The sequence below is a fragment of the Myxocyprinus asiaticus genome, chromosome 45 (genome assembly GCF_019703515.2).
Source record: "Myxocyprinus asiaticus isolate MX2 ecotype Aquarium Trade chromosome 45, UBuf_Myxa_2, whole genome shotgun sequence".
NCBI lineage: Eukaryota > Metazoa > Chordata > Actinopteri > Cypriniformes > Catostomidae > Myxocyprinus > Myxocyprinus asiaticus.
In genome coordinates this window covers 18,260,845-18,278,646 of record NC_059388.1, presented here as the reverse complement: position 1 = coordinate 18,278,646, position 17,802 = coordinate 18,260,845, and the positions used below count along the sequence as shown (strand labels likewise).

The 17,802-nt window shown below is 38.4% G+C and overlaps 1 protein-coding gene across 1 annotated transcript; it reads left to right on the top strand.

Moving 5' to 3' along the window:
- The first annotated feature begins 69 nt into the window (after positions 1–69).
- Positions 70–16,619, top strand: LOC127435129 (uncharacterized). The gene is made up of 20 exons (XM_051688341.1): positions 70–139; positions 4,489–4,644; positions 5,129–5,241; positions 5,382–5,490; positions 6,175–6,291; positions 6,407–6,468; positions 9,405–9,587; positions 9,806–9,991; positions 10,180–10,279; positions 10,413–10,554; positions 11,443–11,626; positions 12,328–12,427; positions 14,780–14,898; positions 15,003–15,040; positions 15,126–15,244; positions 15,395–15,540; positions 15,738–15,832; positions 15,907–15,985; positions 16,079–16,187; positions 16,392–16,619. Exons 1-20 carry the CDS (start codon positions 70–72, stop codon positions 16,463–16,465), a joined length of 2,301 nt encoding a protein of 766 aa, XP_051544301.1. The 3' UTR covers positions 16,466–16,619.
- Positions 16,620–17,802: the final 1,183 nt, after the last annotated feature.

The following is a 17,802-nucleotide window of genomic DNA, read 5'->3' as shown; positions in this document are numbered from 1 at the left end:
CGGCGGTGGCGCGCACTGGCCGCGTTTGAGGATGAACTCATGGTAGGGAAACGCGCGTCTGCAGCAAGGATGGCCCAGACCAAACACGCGATGTCCGCTGATGTGGAGAGTCGGAGGCGACAGTCCACTGAGAGTTCAGGCGAGTATTTGAATGATTTTGCTTAAATTAAGAGTGTCAAAGACAATTGATCGTAAATATTTTGCATTAACAATGACTGTCTTGAATTTTGTTTGTTAGATTGTTTGTACGTCTGGCACAAGTGCCTTTCCAAATCTGTCGAGAGAGATTATTTTGTTAATAATGTAAATGAGTAAAATTAGAGATCGTTAAACATTCTTAATCGATGCCACAACTCTGGTCATTTTATAAGAGACTAGTCTGATTTGTTACTGCTTTGGAAGTTTGGAAATGTCTCACACTGTCTGATTTGACCGGATCTACTCCCATCATTGATCAATTTAAAGACTTTATTTAAAGAATAAAGTATAGGCCTACACTTAATTAAAACTCGAACTAAAAATACATGAGGAAAAAACGCAAGAGATTTGCAGTGGCATGTTAATAAATAAAAAAAAAATATATATATATATATATATATATATATATATATATATATATATATATATTATATGTCATACTTTAGATCACTATATTGCACTGACCTGAAAAAGGTTGTGAATGTTTTTTTCATGTTGACTATATTCTTTGTCAGTAGTATTTCATTATTCAGTTTGTCTGTAAGACTCATTTTTGTGACCTTTTTTTGAACTACAAGCATTTTCAATTTTTAATGTAAAATGAGTAACAACTTTAAAGTCTTTTTGACTATGAACATGGCCTCTTTTTTCAGCGTTAAAAATTGATAAATTATATAATGTATGTTAAGGAATATTGTAGCTATAGGACTTAAGTTTGACTTTCAACACCATCATCCCAGCTATTCTCCAGACTAAATTACACCAACTCTCGGTTCCTACTTCTATCAGTCGGACAGGCAGCAGCTAGTGAGACGGGAAATTCACTTCCAGCATCTGTACAATCAGCACTGGTGCCCCCCAGGGATGTGTGCTCTCCCCACTACTCTTCTCCCTCTACACAAATGACTGCATCGCCAAGGTCCCCTCTGTTCAGCTCCTGAAGTTTGCAAACGACACTACTGTCATCTGCCTCATCCAAGATGAGGATGAGTCTGTATACAGAAGGGAGGTTGAATGGCTGGCTCACTGGTGCAGTCAAAACAACCTTGAACTGAACACGCTCAAAACAGTGGAGATGATAGTGGACTGATAGTGAGGAACACCCCAACATCGACCCTGCTCACCATTCTAAACAGCACTGTGGCAGCAGTGGAGTCATTCGGTGCAGTATCATCTCACAGGACCTGAAGCGGGAGACACACATTGACTCCATTGTGAAAAAGGCCCAGCAGAGGTTGTACTTTCTTCACCAGTTGAGGAAGTTCAACCTGCCACAGGAGCTGCTAATCCAGTTCTACTCGGCAGTCATTGAGTCTGTCCTCTGCACTTCAATAACTGTCTGGTTTGGCGCAGCTACGAAATCAGACATCAGAAGACTATAAATGACAGTTCGGACTGCTGAGTGGGTTATTGTTTGCTCCTTGCCCTCCCTTCAACTGTACGCTTCCAGAGTGAGGAAAAGGACTGGAAAAATCACCCTGCCCACTACCTTTCTTCCCTCAGGTTGTCCATCTCATGAACACTTAAAACTGCCCCATTGAACAATAATTATGTGCAATACACAGCTTAGTCTATTTATATTTATCCAATATACCATACCTCTTCTGCCATTACATTCCCTTGCATCTGTATATAACAGATTTGTATATTGTACGTGTGTGTGTGTTTTATATATATATATATATATATATATATATATATAACTCAGCAAAAAAAGAAACATCCCTTTTTCAGGACACTGTATTTTAAAGATAATTTTGTAAAAATCCAAATAACTTTACAGATCTTTATTGTAAAGGGTTTAAACAATGTTTTCCATGCTTGTTCAATGAACCATAAACAATTAATGAACATGCACCTGTGGAACAGTCATTAAGACACTAACAGCTTAAAGACGGTAGGCAATTAAGGTCACAGTTATAAAAACTGAGGACACTAAAGAGACCTTTCTACTGACTCTGAAAAACACCAAAAGAAAGATGCCCAGGGTCCCTGCTCATCTGTGTGAACGTGCCTTTGGCATGCTGCTTGGAGGCATGGGGACTGCAGATGTGGCCAGGGCAATTAATTGCAATGTCTGTACTGTGAGACGACCTAAGACAGCGCTACATGGAGACAGGAAGGACAGCTGATCGTCCTCGCAGTGGCAGACCACGTGTAACAACACCTGCACCTGTGGGACAGATACAGGATGGCTACAACAACTGCCCGAGTTACACCAGGAACGCACAATTCCTCCATAAGTGCTCAGACTGTCCGCAATAGGCTGAGAGAGGCTGGACTGAGGGCTTGTAGGCCTGTTGTAAGGCAGGTCCTTAGCAGACATCACCTGCAACAACATCACCTATGGGCACAAACCCACCTTCGCTGGACCAGACAAAAAGGCGAAAAGACCTATTCACTGACGAGTCGCGTTTTTGTCTCACCAGGGGTGATGGACGGACTCGCGTTTATTGTCAAAGGAATGAGCATTACACCAAGGCCTGTACTCTGGAGCGGGATCGATTTGGAGGTGGAGGGTCCGTCATGGTCTGGGGCGGTGTGTCAGCATCATCGGACTGAGCTTGTTGTCATTGCAGGCAATCTAAACGCAGTGCGTTACAGGGAAGACATCCTCCTCCCTCATGTGGTACCCTTCCTGCAGGTTCATCCTGACATGACCCTCCAGCATGACAATGCCACCAGCCATACTGCTCGTTCTGTGCATGATTTCCTGCAAGACAGGAATGTCAGTGTTCTGCCATGGCCGGCGAAGAGTCCAGATCTCAATCCCATTGAGCACGTCTGGGACCTGTTGGATCGGCGGGTGAGGGCTAGGGCCATTCCCCCATAAATGTCCGGGAACTTGTTAGTGCAAATCTGAAATTGAACTGGCAAATCTGGTGCAGTCCATGAGGAGGAGATGCACTGCAGTACTTAATGCAGCTGGTGGCCACACCAGATACTGACTGTTTTTTTTAGTTAATGTTAGTCACATGTCTGTGAAACTTGTTCAGTTTATGTCTTAGTTGTTGAATCTTTTTATGTTCATACAAATATTTACACGTTAAGTTTGCTGAAAATAAAAGCAGTTGAAAGTGAGAGAACGTTTCTTTTTTTGCTGAGTTTATATTGTGTGTGTGTTTGTATTATTGTGTATTTCTATATATAATTATATTTTCTATTCACTTTTTATTTTTCTATTTTTGTATTATCTCTGTCTTGTTGCTGTATTGTTTGTGCACTGGAAGCTTCTGTCACCAAAACAAATTCCTTGTATGTGTAAGCTTACTTTGCAATGAAGCTAATTCTGATTCTGATATTTTTAGATGTTATAAATAGTCACCAAGTTTTTTCCACGTTTTTTTTTTTTTTTTTTTTTTTGTAGTTCACTTAAAGGAATATTCTGGGTTTAATACAAGTTAAGCTCAATTGACAGCATTTGTGGCATAATATTCATTACCACAAAAATACATTTTGACTATTCTTTAAAAAAAAAAGCTAAAATCTGTGTTACAGTGAGGATGGAAGTGAATGGGGCCAATCCATAAATGTTAACACTCACTGTATAGCCACAAGACGTAAACAATATGTGTGTTAACATGGTTTTAGTGTGATAAAATCACTTATTAACCTTTTCTGTGTAAAGTTATAGCCAATTTTACAACTTGATGATGTAGTGTCAAAAACCCTAAAATGACTGTTAAAAACATGTAATTTAACAACTACAGCTCAAATAATAAATACGTTTTAACAGAACAATTAATGTATATGCTTTTAAAAATTATAAGCTTCACATTTCTGCCTTTTTAACCCTCCAAAAATTGGCCCCATTCACTTCCTTTGTAAGTGCCTGATTGTAACCTTGATTTTTGCGTTAATCAACAATATGCCACAAATGCTAACGTTTGAGCTTAACTTGTACCTGGAATATTCAAATAGTTCTGTGGTGTGATAAATTAATTTCTAAAAGTACAAATATTGTACTTTCACTGCCTAACGTGTCATGTCAACAACCCAAGTAAAGTGATTTCTCATGTTAAAATATGGTAGTACATATCTGCTGTATCAAGTTGTTGTTGCTTTGTAGATGTTTCTGAATATAATGCCATGATATCCATTAAGAATGCAGTCAGACACAGCAGATTCACTCCACTTAAGTTCTGTGGGAGACTGACGTTCATGTGACCATCAGGAGTCTTGTGTTAGTTCCACACTGGCTGGTTGGGGACTCAACCAAAGACCTCAAATGAGCATGAGAACCCTCTAAATCCACAGAGACATGAATTTCTTTCTCTGTCTGACCTTTAGAGCCCCTCTGGGACCATGACCCCAAAGGTCGCCGCTGTAGCTCGCAGTGTGACAGACTGTGTGTGGCTGGTGCATACCATGAGATTCTTGATACTCCCTCCCCCTGCACCTCCCAGTATTTCGGACATTACACCCCAAAATGCTTCTCTGCCCACAGTGAGTGTCTTTACCTTGACTGTGCACTCTAGATAAGCATGTAACATGTTAGAAATATTATTAGCACTTTCTTCTACAAAAGGGGTACAATTTGGTGTCCTGTTACTTTTTACTGTAAGCTATATCTAATGTAAAATTAACCTTATGAAATGATCATGATGTTCATTTAATGTTTTTTTGTGTGCGTGTGTGAGTGTGTAGAACACCAATAAAAAGTCACATTTTTTAGACATCCCAAATTATTTAAAAACAATTGCAAACCTCAAATAAAATTAATGGGCAATAAACCAGCTCATATCATAGAATATTTAGCATGACCTCCTAAAGGTGATGATCAATATTGTCAAGGTCTTTGACCATTTAAAAAAAAAAAAAAAAAAAGTTTTAGGCACTATTTTGTACCCTGCTCATATTTTTTTGACCACTTGCAACATATACGCTTTAACTGAAGATCCATTTCAGCACAATAAAATTTTCTTTTTAGGGCATTCACAGCACTCACGGTGCACAGATGACGTTTGGCAGGAAGCGAGCATCCGAACAACCATCCGAGCAGAAAACGAGGTGGAAGCAAATAAACTTGCCAACAACTACAGGGTGTGTAAAAATGCTCATTAAAAATTCCACCCTGCATTAACAGTCAGGGTTGTTTCCAGAGAGAGAAACAGATAAAAGCCACAAATTCTTGCAAATAATTGGAGGAAATGTTTAAAATTATTTGTTTGTCTGTATGCAAGTTTGGTTTCAGGAAATGGAAGAGTCATGTAACCGAACGACCCATTGAGGACAGATCTGATGTGGTGAAGGAGCTTTATTCTGAGCTCAACTACATCAAACGTCATTCGGGTTAGCACAGAAATCCAAAAGAAGTTTAGATGTAGTGGCAGCAAAAAGTATTTGTGTATCTCCATAGTTAATGTGATGAACTACTGTAGTTACTTTGCTAGGACACTTGTGTAAACTTGAAGGGAACTGATTTGCATCCGTTAAAACTTACCTTGCGACCAGTTGGTTAAAAGTAATTGCATATAATGGCTCAGAAAAGGTAGTTCTGAGAAAAATGTCTTGCATCTTTTGTTTGATATTTTCTTATCTAATACAATGACATTCATACATTAAGTGTGACTGAAGTGTCCAAATGCTTTTTAGAGCCACTGTAATCTGTTAAGATTAATGTATTGTGTGTACTCTTTAGGGATGTGCATGAGTAATCGATTAATCGAGTACTCATTCAACTTTAAATATTTGACTAGTAAAAACACTACTCGAATATTGCAATTTTATTTTCCTTTTTGCCTTTGCCTGCCGTGGGCAACAGTGAAACCGCTGTTGCTGAGTGCTAAGGTTTTTACATAAAAACAGGTTCAGATATTGAAGGTGGAACTTAAATTCTACATTTCAAGTAATACATTACAAAAAAAAAAAACATTATATGTTAGAGTACTCAACTACAAAATTATTGGAAATGCCCATCCCTTGTATATTCTTATGTAAAGTATGTGTTTGTGTTTTTATCTCTCCTGCTCATAGGATCTCTGATCACTCCTGGGAATGTTGTATATGTGTTGCTCTTTGGCTGGTGGATCTCCTTATTTTACTTCTTGGTCAGTCTACTGATGTTTTGCTCAATCGCTGGGATCCCATATGGTATGTCAGATATCTTTCAGGGTAATTTTTTCATTATTTATAGTTATTATCGAATTTAAGATCCACTATGATGATGTAGCCTCCACTGAAACTGTTATCTCATGCTTTGTGATAGGAAAACTCTGTTTCCAGTTGTCAGGTTATTTCTTATGGCCATTTGGAAAGGCATTACAAAAGGTAAGCGATACAAAATGTTCACACTTGCCTGAGGTTCCTCAAGTGAGGAAAAGTCACTCTTATGAGTACTGTATGATTCTATCATGTTTTAAAACATATTTTGCTCTCATTTAACCTCGTGCGACCCCTCGTACACATGCGTGGACGTTGTATTTTGGCTTCGCTATACGCAACACAATTTACATTTATTTAAAATGACTGATCTCTGTTCAGGAGACTCTGTGCTGTCAGTAAATGGTTAAACTTCCAACGCACTGAGACATGTGTCAAAAGATTAGAGTCTCTAGTTTCATCCTATATGCAATTTTTTTGTATTTTTTTTTATTTATTTTTTTTTGCGATTTATCATGAAACGCTATGCTGCTAAATACAATGTACACTAATGTGTTCGTTAGTGCGTTTTTTCGTTATAAATCCTATATTTACTGTGCATTATCACATTGAGAATCAGTGGGTTTGTCCAAAAGCTGAAAAATTTTGCTTTCAGATGATTTATATGGAGTTAGAATGAAAATAAGGTTAATTTCGAGCTGATCTGAGACCAGTGCAGACTGAGAGCACAATGGAGGTTAAGCCATTCACTAAACAGGGAGCAAGGGAATGTCCTATAGCTCTCTATGCAGCTAAGTGCATTCAGTACAAACTTCCTATCAAAAGTTCAATTTCAGGATGCAGATGATGTTTGGACCACTCAACATGTTTGGCAGACATGGGACAATGGTAATCAGTACATAGATTCAGAATTTAATATGTATAATTTTATTTTAACATTGTTGGCAGTGATTGGATGATGCTGGCCATTACTTTAAATCAGAATTAATTATGCTAATTTCTGATGTAATGTCTGTAACGTCTCAAAAACATGAATAACCAACACTCCTGGAAACATAAACAATTTGATACAAAAAAATCTGACTTTCTATAACTTGGTATTATTTAAAATTTCACAATTTACTCCCACTGTACACATACAGTGCCTTGCAAAAGTATTCAGACCCCTGACCAATTATCTCATATTACTGAATTACAAATGGTGCAATGAAATTTCATTCTGTTTGATATTTTATTTTAAAACACTGGAACTCAAAATGAATTATTGTTAGGTGACATTGGTTTTATGTTGGGAAATATAAAAAATAAAATCTGAAAAATCTTGCTTGCATAAGTATTCAACCCCTGTGCTGTGGAAGCTGCCAGTTACACTGATGAAAGAAATTGCCCTAACAAGGACACAATTACATTACCATTGGCATCCACCTGTGAATCATTAAAGTTGCAATCACATTTTCTGGATAAAAAACCCATTGTTGAAGGATCATTGGTCAGGCTGTGAATCTGAAGGAAAATGAAGACCAAAGAGCTTTCCACAGAAGTTAGAGATAAAGTAATAAAAATGCATAGATTAGGGAAAGGGTACAAAATAATATCCAAATGTTTGGATATCCCTGTGAGCACAGTTGGATCAGTAATCAGGAAGTGGAAGCTGCACCACACCACCCAGGCACTGCCAAGAAAAGTCTGTCCCTCAAAACTCAAAGCTCTAACAAAAAGGAGACTTGTGAGAGAAGCCACAGAGAGTCCATCAATCACTTTGAAGGAGCTACAGAGTTCAGTGGCTGGAAGTGGATTAATGGTGCACCAGTCAACCATATCGAGCACTGCATAACGCTGGCCTGTATGGGAGGGTGGCAAGAAAGAAGCCATTACTCAAAAAGTACCATCTGAAAGCACGTCTGGAGTTTGCCAGAAAGCATGTGAGAGACCCAGCTGTGATGTGGGAGAAGGTTTTGTGGTCAGATGAGACCAATGTAGAGCTTTTTGGCCAAAACTCAAAGTGCTATGTGTGGCGCAAACCTAACACTTCCTATGCCTCAGGACACACCATCCCTACAGTGAAGTATGGTGGTGGCAGCATCATGCTGTGGGGATGCTTCTCATCAGCAGGGACTGGGCATCTTGTTAGAATTTAAGGAAGAATGGATGGAGCAAAATATAGGGAAATACTGCAAGAGAACCTGACCCCAGCTTAGCTGGGATATGTGAAAAAAAGAATTTCACTGTATATATGCAAATGCATAATGTGTGACAGAATAAAGGCTGCTTCTTCTAAAGGCTTCTTCAGTCCGCTAAAAAACTGAAGCTTGGGAGGAAATTCACCTTTCAGCATGACAGTGATCCCAAGCACAAGGCCAAAGCAACATTGGAGTGGCTCAAGCACAAAAAGATAAATGTTTTACAATCTCAATCCTATTGAGAATCTGTGGCACTATTTGAAAATCGCAGTCCACAAGCGTCACCCAACCAACCTGAACAACATGGAGCAAATCTGCTGAGAAGAAAGAGCTAAAATCACTTCGTCACTGTGGCAAAGCTGGTACATAGGTACCCCAAAAGACGTAAAGCAGTTATTGCAGCAAAAGGTGGCTCGACCAAATATTAATGTGTGGGGGTTGAATACCTATGCAAGCAAGATATTTCAGTTTTTTATTTTTCATAAGAATATTTCCCAACAAAAAAACAATGTCACCGTACAATAACTGATGTTGAGTTTCGGTGTTTTAAAATAAAATATCAATCAGAATGAAATTTCAGTGTACCATTTGTAATTCGGTAATATAAGAGAATGGGTCAGGGATCTTGCAAAAGCAAGGCACTGCATGTTGCCATCAATTTTTTAGGAAAACTATTTGCTCTAGAATATTTTCTTTTTATTTAAACAAATTTTTTTTTTTTTTTTTTTTGCATGTATAGTAGGTGCTACAGTTACAAATCAAAAATGGAAATGGAAAATGCACACAGCAGTCACGCTCTGGTCACAGGAGGTTAAACCACTGAGTTAATTTCACAGTCAAATACTAGTCCTTTGCCTTTATCACTCGCAAATCAGAATGTGACTTCGCTCTTGTGACTGCACAATTTTACATTTTGTCCTTTAGAGCAGTAGCCTGGTGAGGAAATGTTGTATAAAATTCCCCAACTGCGAGGCCATTCCGGAGGAGGGGGATGAGGTTAAGGATTCCTCAGAGGTCAAAGAGTCCACACCTCTGTTGCGCTCCGCTCCAACTATAGTCACAGAAATACCTGTGACTACTACGCCCCCCAAACAGACACATTACTGGGTGAGACTATCAGCAGCAAGCTGCTTGACCATCATTATAAATCGGTTTGCAAGATCTGCAAAGTTGGTAGTTTATTGGACTAGTATAATTAAACGTATGACTGCCACATTTTAATGTTTTATAAGCTTTATTTGGGACTTGAGATGAACCTTCAGGAATTCTACATTTGTACCTATATACAGTATATTAGTATATTCCTAATATGTTCTTACAACTAGTGTCGTCTAAGCACATATGTTTGGCTGGTGATTGGATACCCCCTGCTGGCTGTGGTTCATTTCCTGGCCATCTTCCTGTCATGGATGATGGTTTTCACCATCCCTGTTTCAAAGATGAATGCTAGGACATTGAGCACCATCCTGCTCATGCCACCAGAAGAGGTCAACGTTCGTACAGTGAAAAAAGTGAGCACTGATCCTCTTTATGTTCTGGTTTGCATCACTTTTTGTGAAAGTGATGTCCTAAACCTTTCTAAATGTAAATATTTTAAACATATCTGATGTTACAGCTCTATACCAGCACATTTGTTATACCTCTCTAACATAACATGCAAGGCTGTACTGTAATGTTTGTCCAATCTTATATTCTTTAGCCACAAGGCTGTGAGACCAGAGTTCTGCTTTGCTGTTATAATGCCTTCAACTGGTATTACTACAAATACACTGTGGATGGAATCAATGTGTTTGCAGTCAGTATCCTTTAGAGCTGGTGCCATTTTTAAACCCATCTCAGATGGTTCTTCACATGTTCTTGTAATGCATTATTACAGATAATTGTTTGTTTGTTTGGTATTCCCTGTTAAAGTCTTTAAAACCCCTTATTCAGATCTGTTGCCACTGGTTATCATCACTCTTGTGATCGGCTATGTGGACAAAGATAATTATTTTGTGAGCTCAGAGGCAAAGTTTGCTACAGCATTGAGCTCGATTATCCCCTTGTCTTATTACATTGGAATGGGAATAGCAAGGTAAAATTGCTTTAATGGAGTGTATTAGCTGTTGTTTTGGGCACAAATGTACATTTTGCTTCAATCAAGAATTTTTAAATATTATATAGTTCAAGGAAAAAACGGAGAGAGTGGCTGTGTCTCGTTTGGAAGGATGCGTACTCCGGAGGTCGCATTTGTCGGCCGCATACGTCATCGAGGCCGTCTCGTTTCAGAAAAGTGAGTAGGACATTTTGAATGCAGACTTCGAATGCGATCTGCTTTCACGGGAATTCGGAGGACGCATGAGGTGTATCCTTCGTGGGCACTCGCAACCCACAATTCTTTGCTTCAACGGAAATGTCAAAAAAAAAAAAAAATGACGCCAATTTGCCCGCAAATATGATGTTCAAACGCAAGTAATGTTAATTCTCAAGTTGAAGTACCTCAGTAGATGGGTGCAGAGTATATAATATGTATAATTTTATGCATATATAATTAAAATAAAGTATTAGACTAAAACTACACCTGTAAAATCTATTTTCTTTTCTCTTTACATCATAACTCTCCTAAATTTTACCTCATACATTCCCTTTCAAAGGGAATATGTTCCCTTCTCACTCAAAGCGCTCGCACTTGTTAAAGATGGTTGCTATGACAGCACGCCACTGTTACATTCCGTTTCCGTTTAAACGAGGCTTGTTTAAAGGAGGACACTCGGTATACTGCAGCCTTCAAAGGACGCGTCCTACTTAGCATGCTGCCTTTGAAACGAGACAGCCATCATTTGGCATCATGTGGCATCATGTGTAGATGCTGTGTATAGTGTAAAGTCTTGACCATTTTATTTACACTGGACATGTTTTAATTGTAATCAATATTAAGAAATAACCTTAAGTTACTAAATGTAAAATGTTGTTTTCCCTGTAGTATTTCAGCACAGAGTAACTTTGCAGTGGGTGCAGTTGTAAATGCCACCTTTGGGTCCATTACGGAGATGGCTTTCTACATAACAGCTTTGCTGCAGGGCCACCATGCAGGAAGCAAGTGCTACGCAGAGATTGTCAAATCTGCACTGACTGGCACCCTGCTGGGCTGCATTCTCTTTATACCTGTGAGAGAGAGTGTTTGTGTATTGTGTGTTTTACTCACACTTGTCTTACTGTTCTGGTAATGGCCATACACTCACTGAGCACTTTAATAGGAACATTATGATTCTAATAAAGTGCCCAACATGGTCTTCTGTTGTAGGCCATCCACCTCAAGGTTCAACTTGTTGTGCATTCTGAGATGCTATTCTGCTCGCTACAATTGCACAGAGTGTTTATCTGAGTTACCGTAGCCTTTCTGTCAGCTCAAACCAGTCTGGCCATTCTCCGTTGACCTCTCTCATCAACAACTAGGTCTGCAGAACTGCTGCTCACTGGATTGTTTTTTTTTTTTTTTTTTTTGCACCATTCTGAGTAAACTAGAGACCGTTGTGCGTGAAAATCCCAGGAGATCAGCAGTTACAGAAATACACAAACCAGCCCGTCTGGCACCAACAGTCATGCCATGGTCGAAATCACTGAGATCACATTTTTTACCTGTTCTGATGATCGATGTGAACATTAACTGAAGCTCCTGACCCATATTTGCATTATTTATGCATTGCACTGCTGCCTCACGATTGGCTGATTAGAGTCATATAAATAAGTATGTGTACAGGTGTTCCTAATAAAGTGCTCAGTGAGTGTACATGTGTGAAATTTCCTAAACCTGAGCTATATTATGTCTCTTTCTCTGATTTGCCCATGACGGCTAAATGTATTGTAGGGGGTCTGTATGATCATCGGGGGCTGTAAACACCGAGAGCAGAGGTTCAACAGCAGATCAGCAGGAGTGAGTTCAGCACTGCTCTTCATATCAGTGGGAGGTGAGAACCAGTTCACAACAGTAGAATCCAGTTAGGTCCTGTTTCCACCTGGTATTAAGATGTTTTTGGTGACGATCAGATTTCAAGGAGAGGTCTCTGATTTCATGACGATATGCATCAATCACCATGTAAGTGTATTACTGCATGATAATAAACAGCAAAAAATTAAAAATAAAGCGTGAAAAAACCTGCCGCACTTTCTCCCAAATGCAGCTTATATTTGATCTAAGCACAAACGCAACGTTTTGAGGGGATTTCGCAGTTATTTTAGTGAAGTACCTGTATTAACCTGAGCTTCAAATGTGTCTGCTTGCCATTTGTGTTACTGCAAGTTGATATCAGACAAACTGAAGGCGATCTGTGAAGTTCTCATGCTTTGTGTATTTATACGCCTTTTAAAATTTTCAGATAGGATGGATACAGCATTTTCTTTTAAAGCCACACGTAACAGGCAAAAGTTTAAACTCTTGATTTTGCACAGGGGTCGATTGACAGGCTAGGTGTGGCGCTTCACTGCTGTCCGGGACGCATTCAGGACTGGTTGGCGTTCACACATCAAATGTGATGCGGTCACATGAGTTTTTGACTTCTTCCGTATTTAGTTTTAGTGATCCTTTTTCCACCTGGTGGTTTTGTCACCTACATATATGTGTTTGGCAATACGCAACATATGCAACGCATAGGAGTGCCACGTGAGGAGGGGGGTGCCAAAATCATACTTTTTAAATCTCCTATAAAAGCTTACAAATAACCAAAATCACAATTTTGAACACTAATAAAAATATACATTTTTATTTAACTTATTTAACTTAAAATTAGCATATTTGAACCCATTTGAAATGCTAAGAAAACTTTATCAAGAGGTGACTACATAGCCAATGTTGATGTTGCATACCCCTCATCAAATTTGTAGTTGCGCCCCTGGCAGTACGTAAGTAAAGGTTAGAATATTATGGGGAGGTACTATAGACAATTTTGACTTTCCACAATGTTTTGCAACTTTTACCAAAAGTTTCAGAAAACATCCAAAATAATAGCCAAAAAAAAAAATCAAATTTGTCAAAGGAATTAGCACTAGTTAGCATCGTTCTACTACCATGTACTTAAAGTGACATTTGGTCATGTAGCAAATGCAATATTTGATAGGTAGAGTCCCCTAATTTTAAATTTAGCATCTTAAATTAGATTGCTGTTTATTGTTGGAGGGGTTTTTGAAAATCTTTTCTCATCATTTTATGGGACGATATATCTTTAGCTGTGTCCCAAACAACACACTATCCACTATGCACTTAGAAAATATACTATGCACTCAGCCACGTAGTGTTTGAATTTTCAATGTGTAATATCGTCCCAAATGGGACATTTAACGTTTTTTTTTTTTACTTCACAGTAGCATTCGGCGTTTAACAGCTGATGGAAGTGACGTTTCAAGCGCACGTGGTGTGTTACCGCTAGATTTAGCGCGTTAGCCAACCTCAGTTCAACACTTGTATCTTTAATAACGTACATATTCACAGCTTGGGGTGATGGTAAAGCATTCAACTCACATTTGTAAGGTGCTATATGCACTGAAGTTTGCTATGTGCTACCTGCTACATTCTTCATTATTTACAACTGTTTTGCCCCTTACGAAAATTTAGTTCAGGGCAAATTTGCCGTAAACTTGCCGCAAATTTGCCACTGAGTTTTCACATGCAAATGAGCTCTGTGGCAAACTTGCTACAAATTCTCCATTGTTGCTAAAGGTTTGCCAGAAGTTCACCACTACCGGTGAAGAGCTGCAAACTTCTGGCAAACATTTGCCATGAAACAAAAGTTCATTTGCATGTGAAAATTATGAGCGGCAAGTTTGCAACTAGTTTAGGTTTTTTGCAAGGGAGACCAGCAGCGCAGCCAGGTAACTCTGCCCCTTCCACTATGTATGGCAAGCCACTTGCATTGAAGTGCATGAAGTGTCCAAAATTCCACACTCCGTTTTGATGGTTGAAAAAGTGCATCATCCGAATACTTAAAGAACACTTCTTTTTGCTGCATTTTCAGTGTTAACATACTACTCGCACTACTTACACTACAAAGATAGTGCAGAATAGTGCTGAAGTGTGCAGTTTGGGATGCACCTTTTGTAAAGGGTGCAGGAAGAACTGTTATTTACATGCATGACTTTTGTTATAATATGCAAGTTTGTGCATGCCTAATTTGTTACTTTGTAAATAAAAAGAAAGTTAAAATTTAAGCTTACCTTAATTTTACAAATCCAGCTTTGTGCTCTTTTCATTCTAGTTAGTATGACTGTACACTAGAATGGGCAATGAGTTGGAATGTTTGACCTTTGTCCCCTCTGTCTGATCACAGGTGTTTTTGCCCCCACGCTGTTTTCAAAAGCCTATGGAAACTTTATTTGTGAGGGCTGTAACAATTCACCTGGTAACACCTCAAAGCCCTTCTTATGCAACAACTGCCACTATGACCTGGTATGTATTTTTCCTCATTAAATTAAGACCATTTAAAGAATGTTTTTATCTTATGATGCAAATAACACACTGTTAATCACAATGTTCTTGACATTTTCCTACAGAGCGAAAACAATCAACCTCTTTTTTTGAGTCACATCGAGTGAGTATCGAAAACATGCTTGCTTTTATAGCATAAAGACTTTTGAACATATAAATCATTTTCTCATCCAATCATGTGTATTTAGGCCTTTAGTGTACACTATCTCTGTCCTGTTACCTGCCGCTTATCTCATTGGTCTGATCTTCACCCTGAAAACCCATTCACATATTTATGACATCCATGTCAGTGATAGCCACTGTCACGGTGCGTATCAACAAGAGGGCGGAGTCTCATTTACACCAGCTATTTTGAAATATCCTGCATTTATGATGTCATGTGTTAACCTTTCCCACTTGGATTTTGCAGTTGCTGTGGAGTTAGTATTCTGTATTTATTTACTTGATATTTCGCCAGTTATGAGTGATCATGGAGCAGTGGCTCACTGGTCGAGAGTGAGGGCTCTAGTGGTGCTTATTTTGGCTACATTACTGATGGCAGCGTGTGCTGATCTTACCACTGAGCACATCAAACCAATCATTTCTAACTCCAGTGTCTCGCAGGTAAACACTTGTGTATATTCATACCTTGGATGTGCATCCACAATCATTTGTCTTTAAACCTCAGTATTTCACTTTTCAAATGTGCTTTACACACTTGTTCTGTATTCATATTTAAATATGCATGTATATTTTACTTAAGTACATAAAATGCTTCGAATACACAGATCGCTTTAGTCTAAACTGTTATTTTGTTGCAGTATTTTATTGGAGTGACTGTGTTAGCCATGGTGCCCGAGCTTCCTGAGATAGTCAATGGAATCCAGTTTGCTCTTCAGAACAACATCAGTCTCAGGTATTTAAAGTTAAAATAGAACTCTTTTTAATATGTGATATGGATATGCATCTGACATGTTTTTTACTATCTAGCCTGGAAGTGGGGAGTTGCATTGCAGTTCAAGTGTGCATGCTACAAATACCTCTGCTGATCCTATTCAATGCTTTTTATGTAAGTAAAACTCAAAATAACAAGAATTATTTCACTTAGTTCTGCAGTGTGGTTCAGAATATGCTTGACATGACATCTTTCTGTTTCTTCAAGGATGTTGGATTCGTCCTCATATTCAGTGATTTACACCTCTGGGCAAGCATCTTTAGCGTTATCCTGGTCAACTACATATTTATGGATGGAAAGTCTGACTATCTCCAGGGTAAACATAATTATTTTAACAATTTGCTTGCTTATGCCCGTTTTCTTAATGTGCTTGATTTGAGAAAGTCTGTGTAGTATTTGTTTTGCTTGTTAAAGTGTCATAGGTCTATGGTTCAACAAACTGTAAAGATCTTGATTCAAGTTTCCTTGTTACATAAAATTGTACATGCAAAACTAAATACTAAATCTTGTTTTTGTACAGGGACAGCTCTGGTGGTCGTTTACCTCATTCTCCTGGCCTTGTACTTTTTTGCGCCTGCTCCCCTCGGCTGCTGAGAAATATGATTACACTGAAGCTGAGAACAATTTCACTATATGTATGCCTATGACACAGAAAATGTATAAATGTAATGGAAACTTAAGACAGATAATGTATGAATGTATATTCCATGTGACAGAAAAAACAATTTATTCAAAAGAAAAGAGATACAGCAACCTATCATGATGAAATAAATTTAGTATTTCTTTCATAAACCTTTCTTGAAGTTAAATGTGTGGCCATGTTTGATATATAGATTATATATAATATGAATTATATAATTGGCAAAACAATTTGAGTGAAATTGAGTTGGTATGTCCCCTGTACAAGTTTGTGCAAGACCTGATGATGCATGTTTAGCATGATTTAAAAGTGCACTCAGTACATTTTTTTTCTCATTAAAAAAGTGTGACCCTAAAAGACATGAATTGTAATTTTGCAACATATGTAGGAAATCATGAACACTCAGATTAAAATGAAGACTCCAGTCATATCAGTAACCTTATAAAAGCTGTTTTATTCTACATGGAGAGGGTCCCCTCATGGGGGCTGCCATGTTAGAATCACATGACCAGCCGAATACAACTCGCTTAATCTCGGTAACAATCCTGCTCTTTGACACTTTCACTCATTGATTACAGTAATCATGGCTGACTGTGAATACTACATTTCTACAATGTCATCTTACACTGAAAACTATTGATTTTAAATGATGCTGCATCCAAGCCTCTAGGTGTCAGTGTAAGTCCAAGATGACACAGACAAAAGTTACTGAGTGCACCTTTAAGCATGCTGCAAAGAGTGTTCTTAGTGTTTCTATGAAAGCAAAGAACGCAACATTTTGAACAAATAATTTCAAAGGTTAAAGAAAGCTTCTTGGAACGCTACTTGCTGAAAGGACCTTGTAAAGTAATAACAGAAGGTGCTCTTTGGTTGGGTTTCAAACATATACTCTAGAAGAAAATCCAAGGCACATCTTTCTGGGACCGGAAGTTGTGCCTTGGACTTTCTTCTAGAGTATAAATTTAAAAGGTTAGTTTACCAAAAAATTACAATTCTCATCATTTACTCACGCTCATGCTATCCCAGATGTGTATGACTTCCTTTTTTCCAAAATATAACTCCTTTTTCACTGTATATCTTGACTGCAGTCTCCTTTGGCAATCATGATTTCAAGCTCGATTAAACTTCCTATAGCGCCATCTAGCGATCTGCACATGCGTCAAGTGTAGTCGAGCTTTAAGTCATGAGTTCAGTTCAACTTTATTGTCAGATTCAGAGTCCATTAGCAAACATACAACATGTGTAGGCTCGCCTTTTAAACTTAGCCCACTAGGGAGCAGTGTAGAGAGGA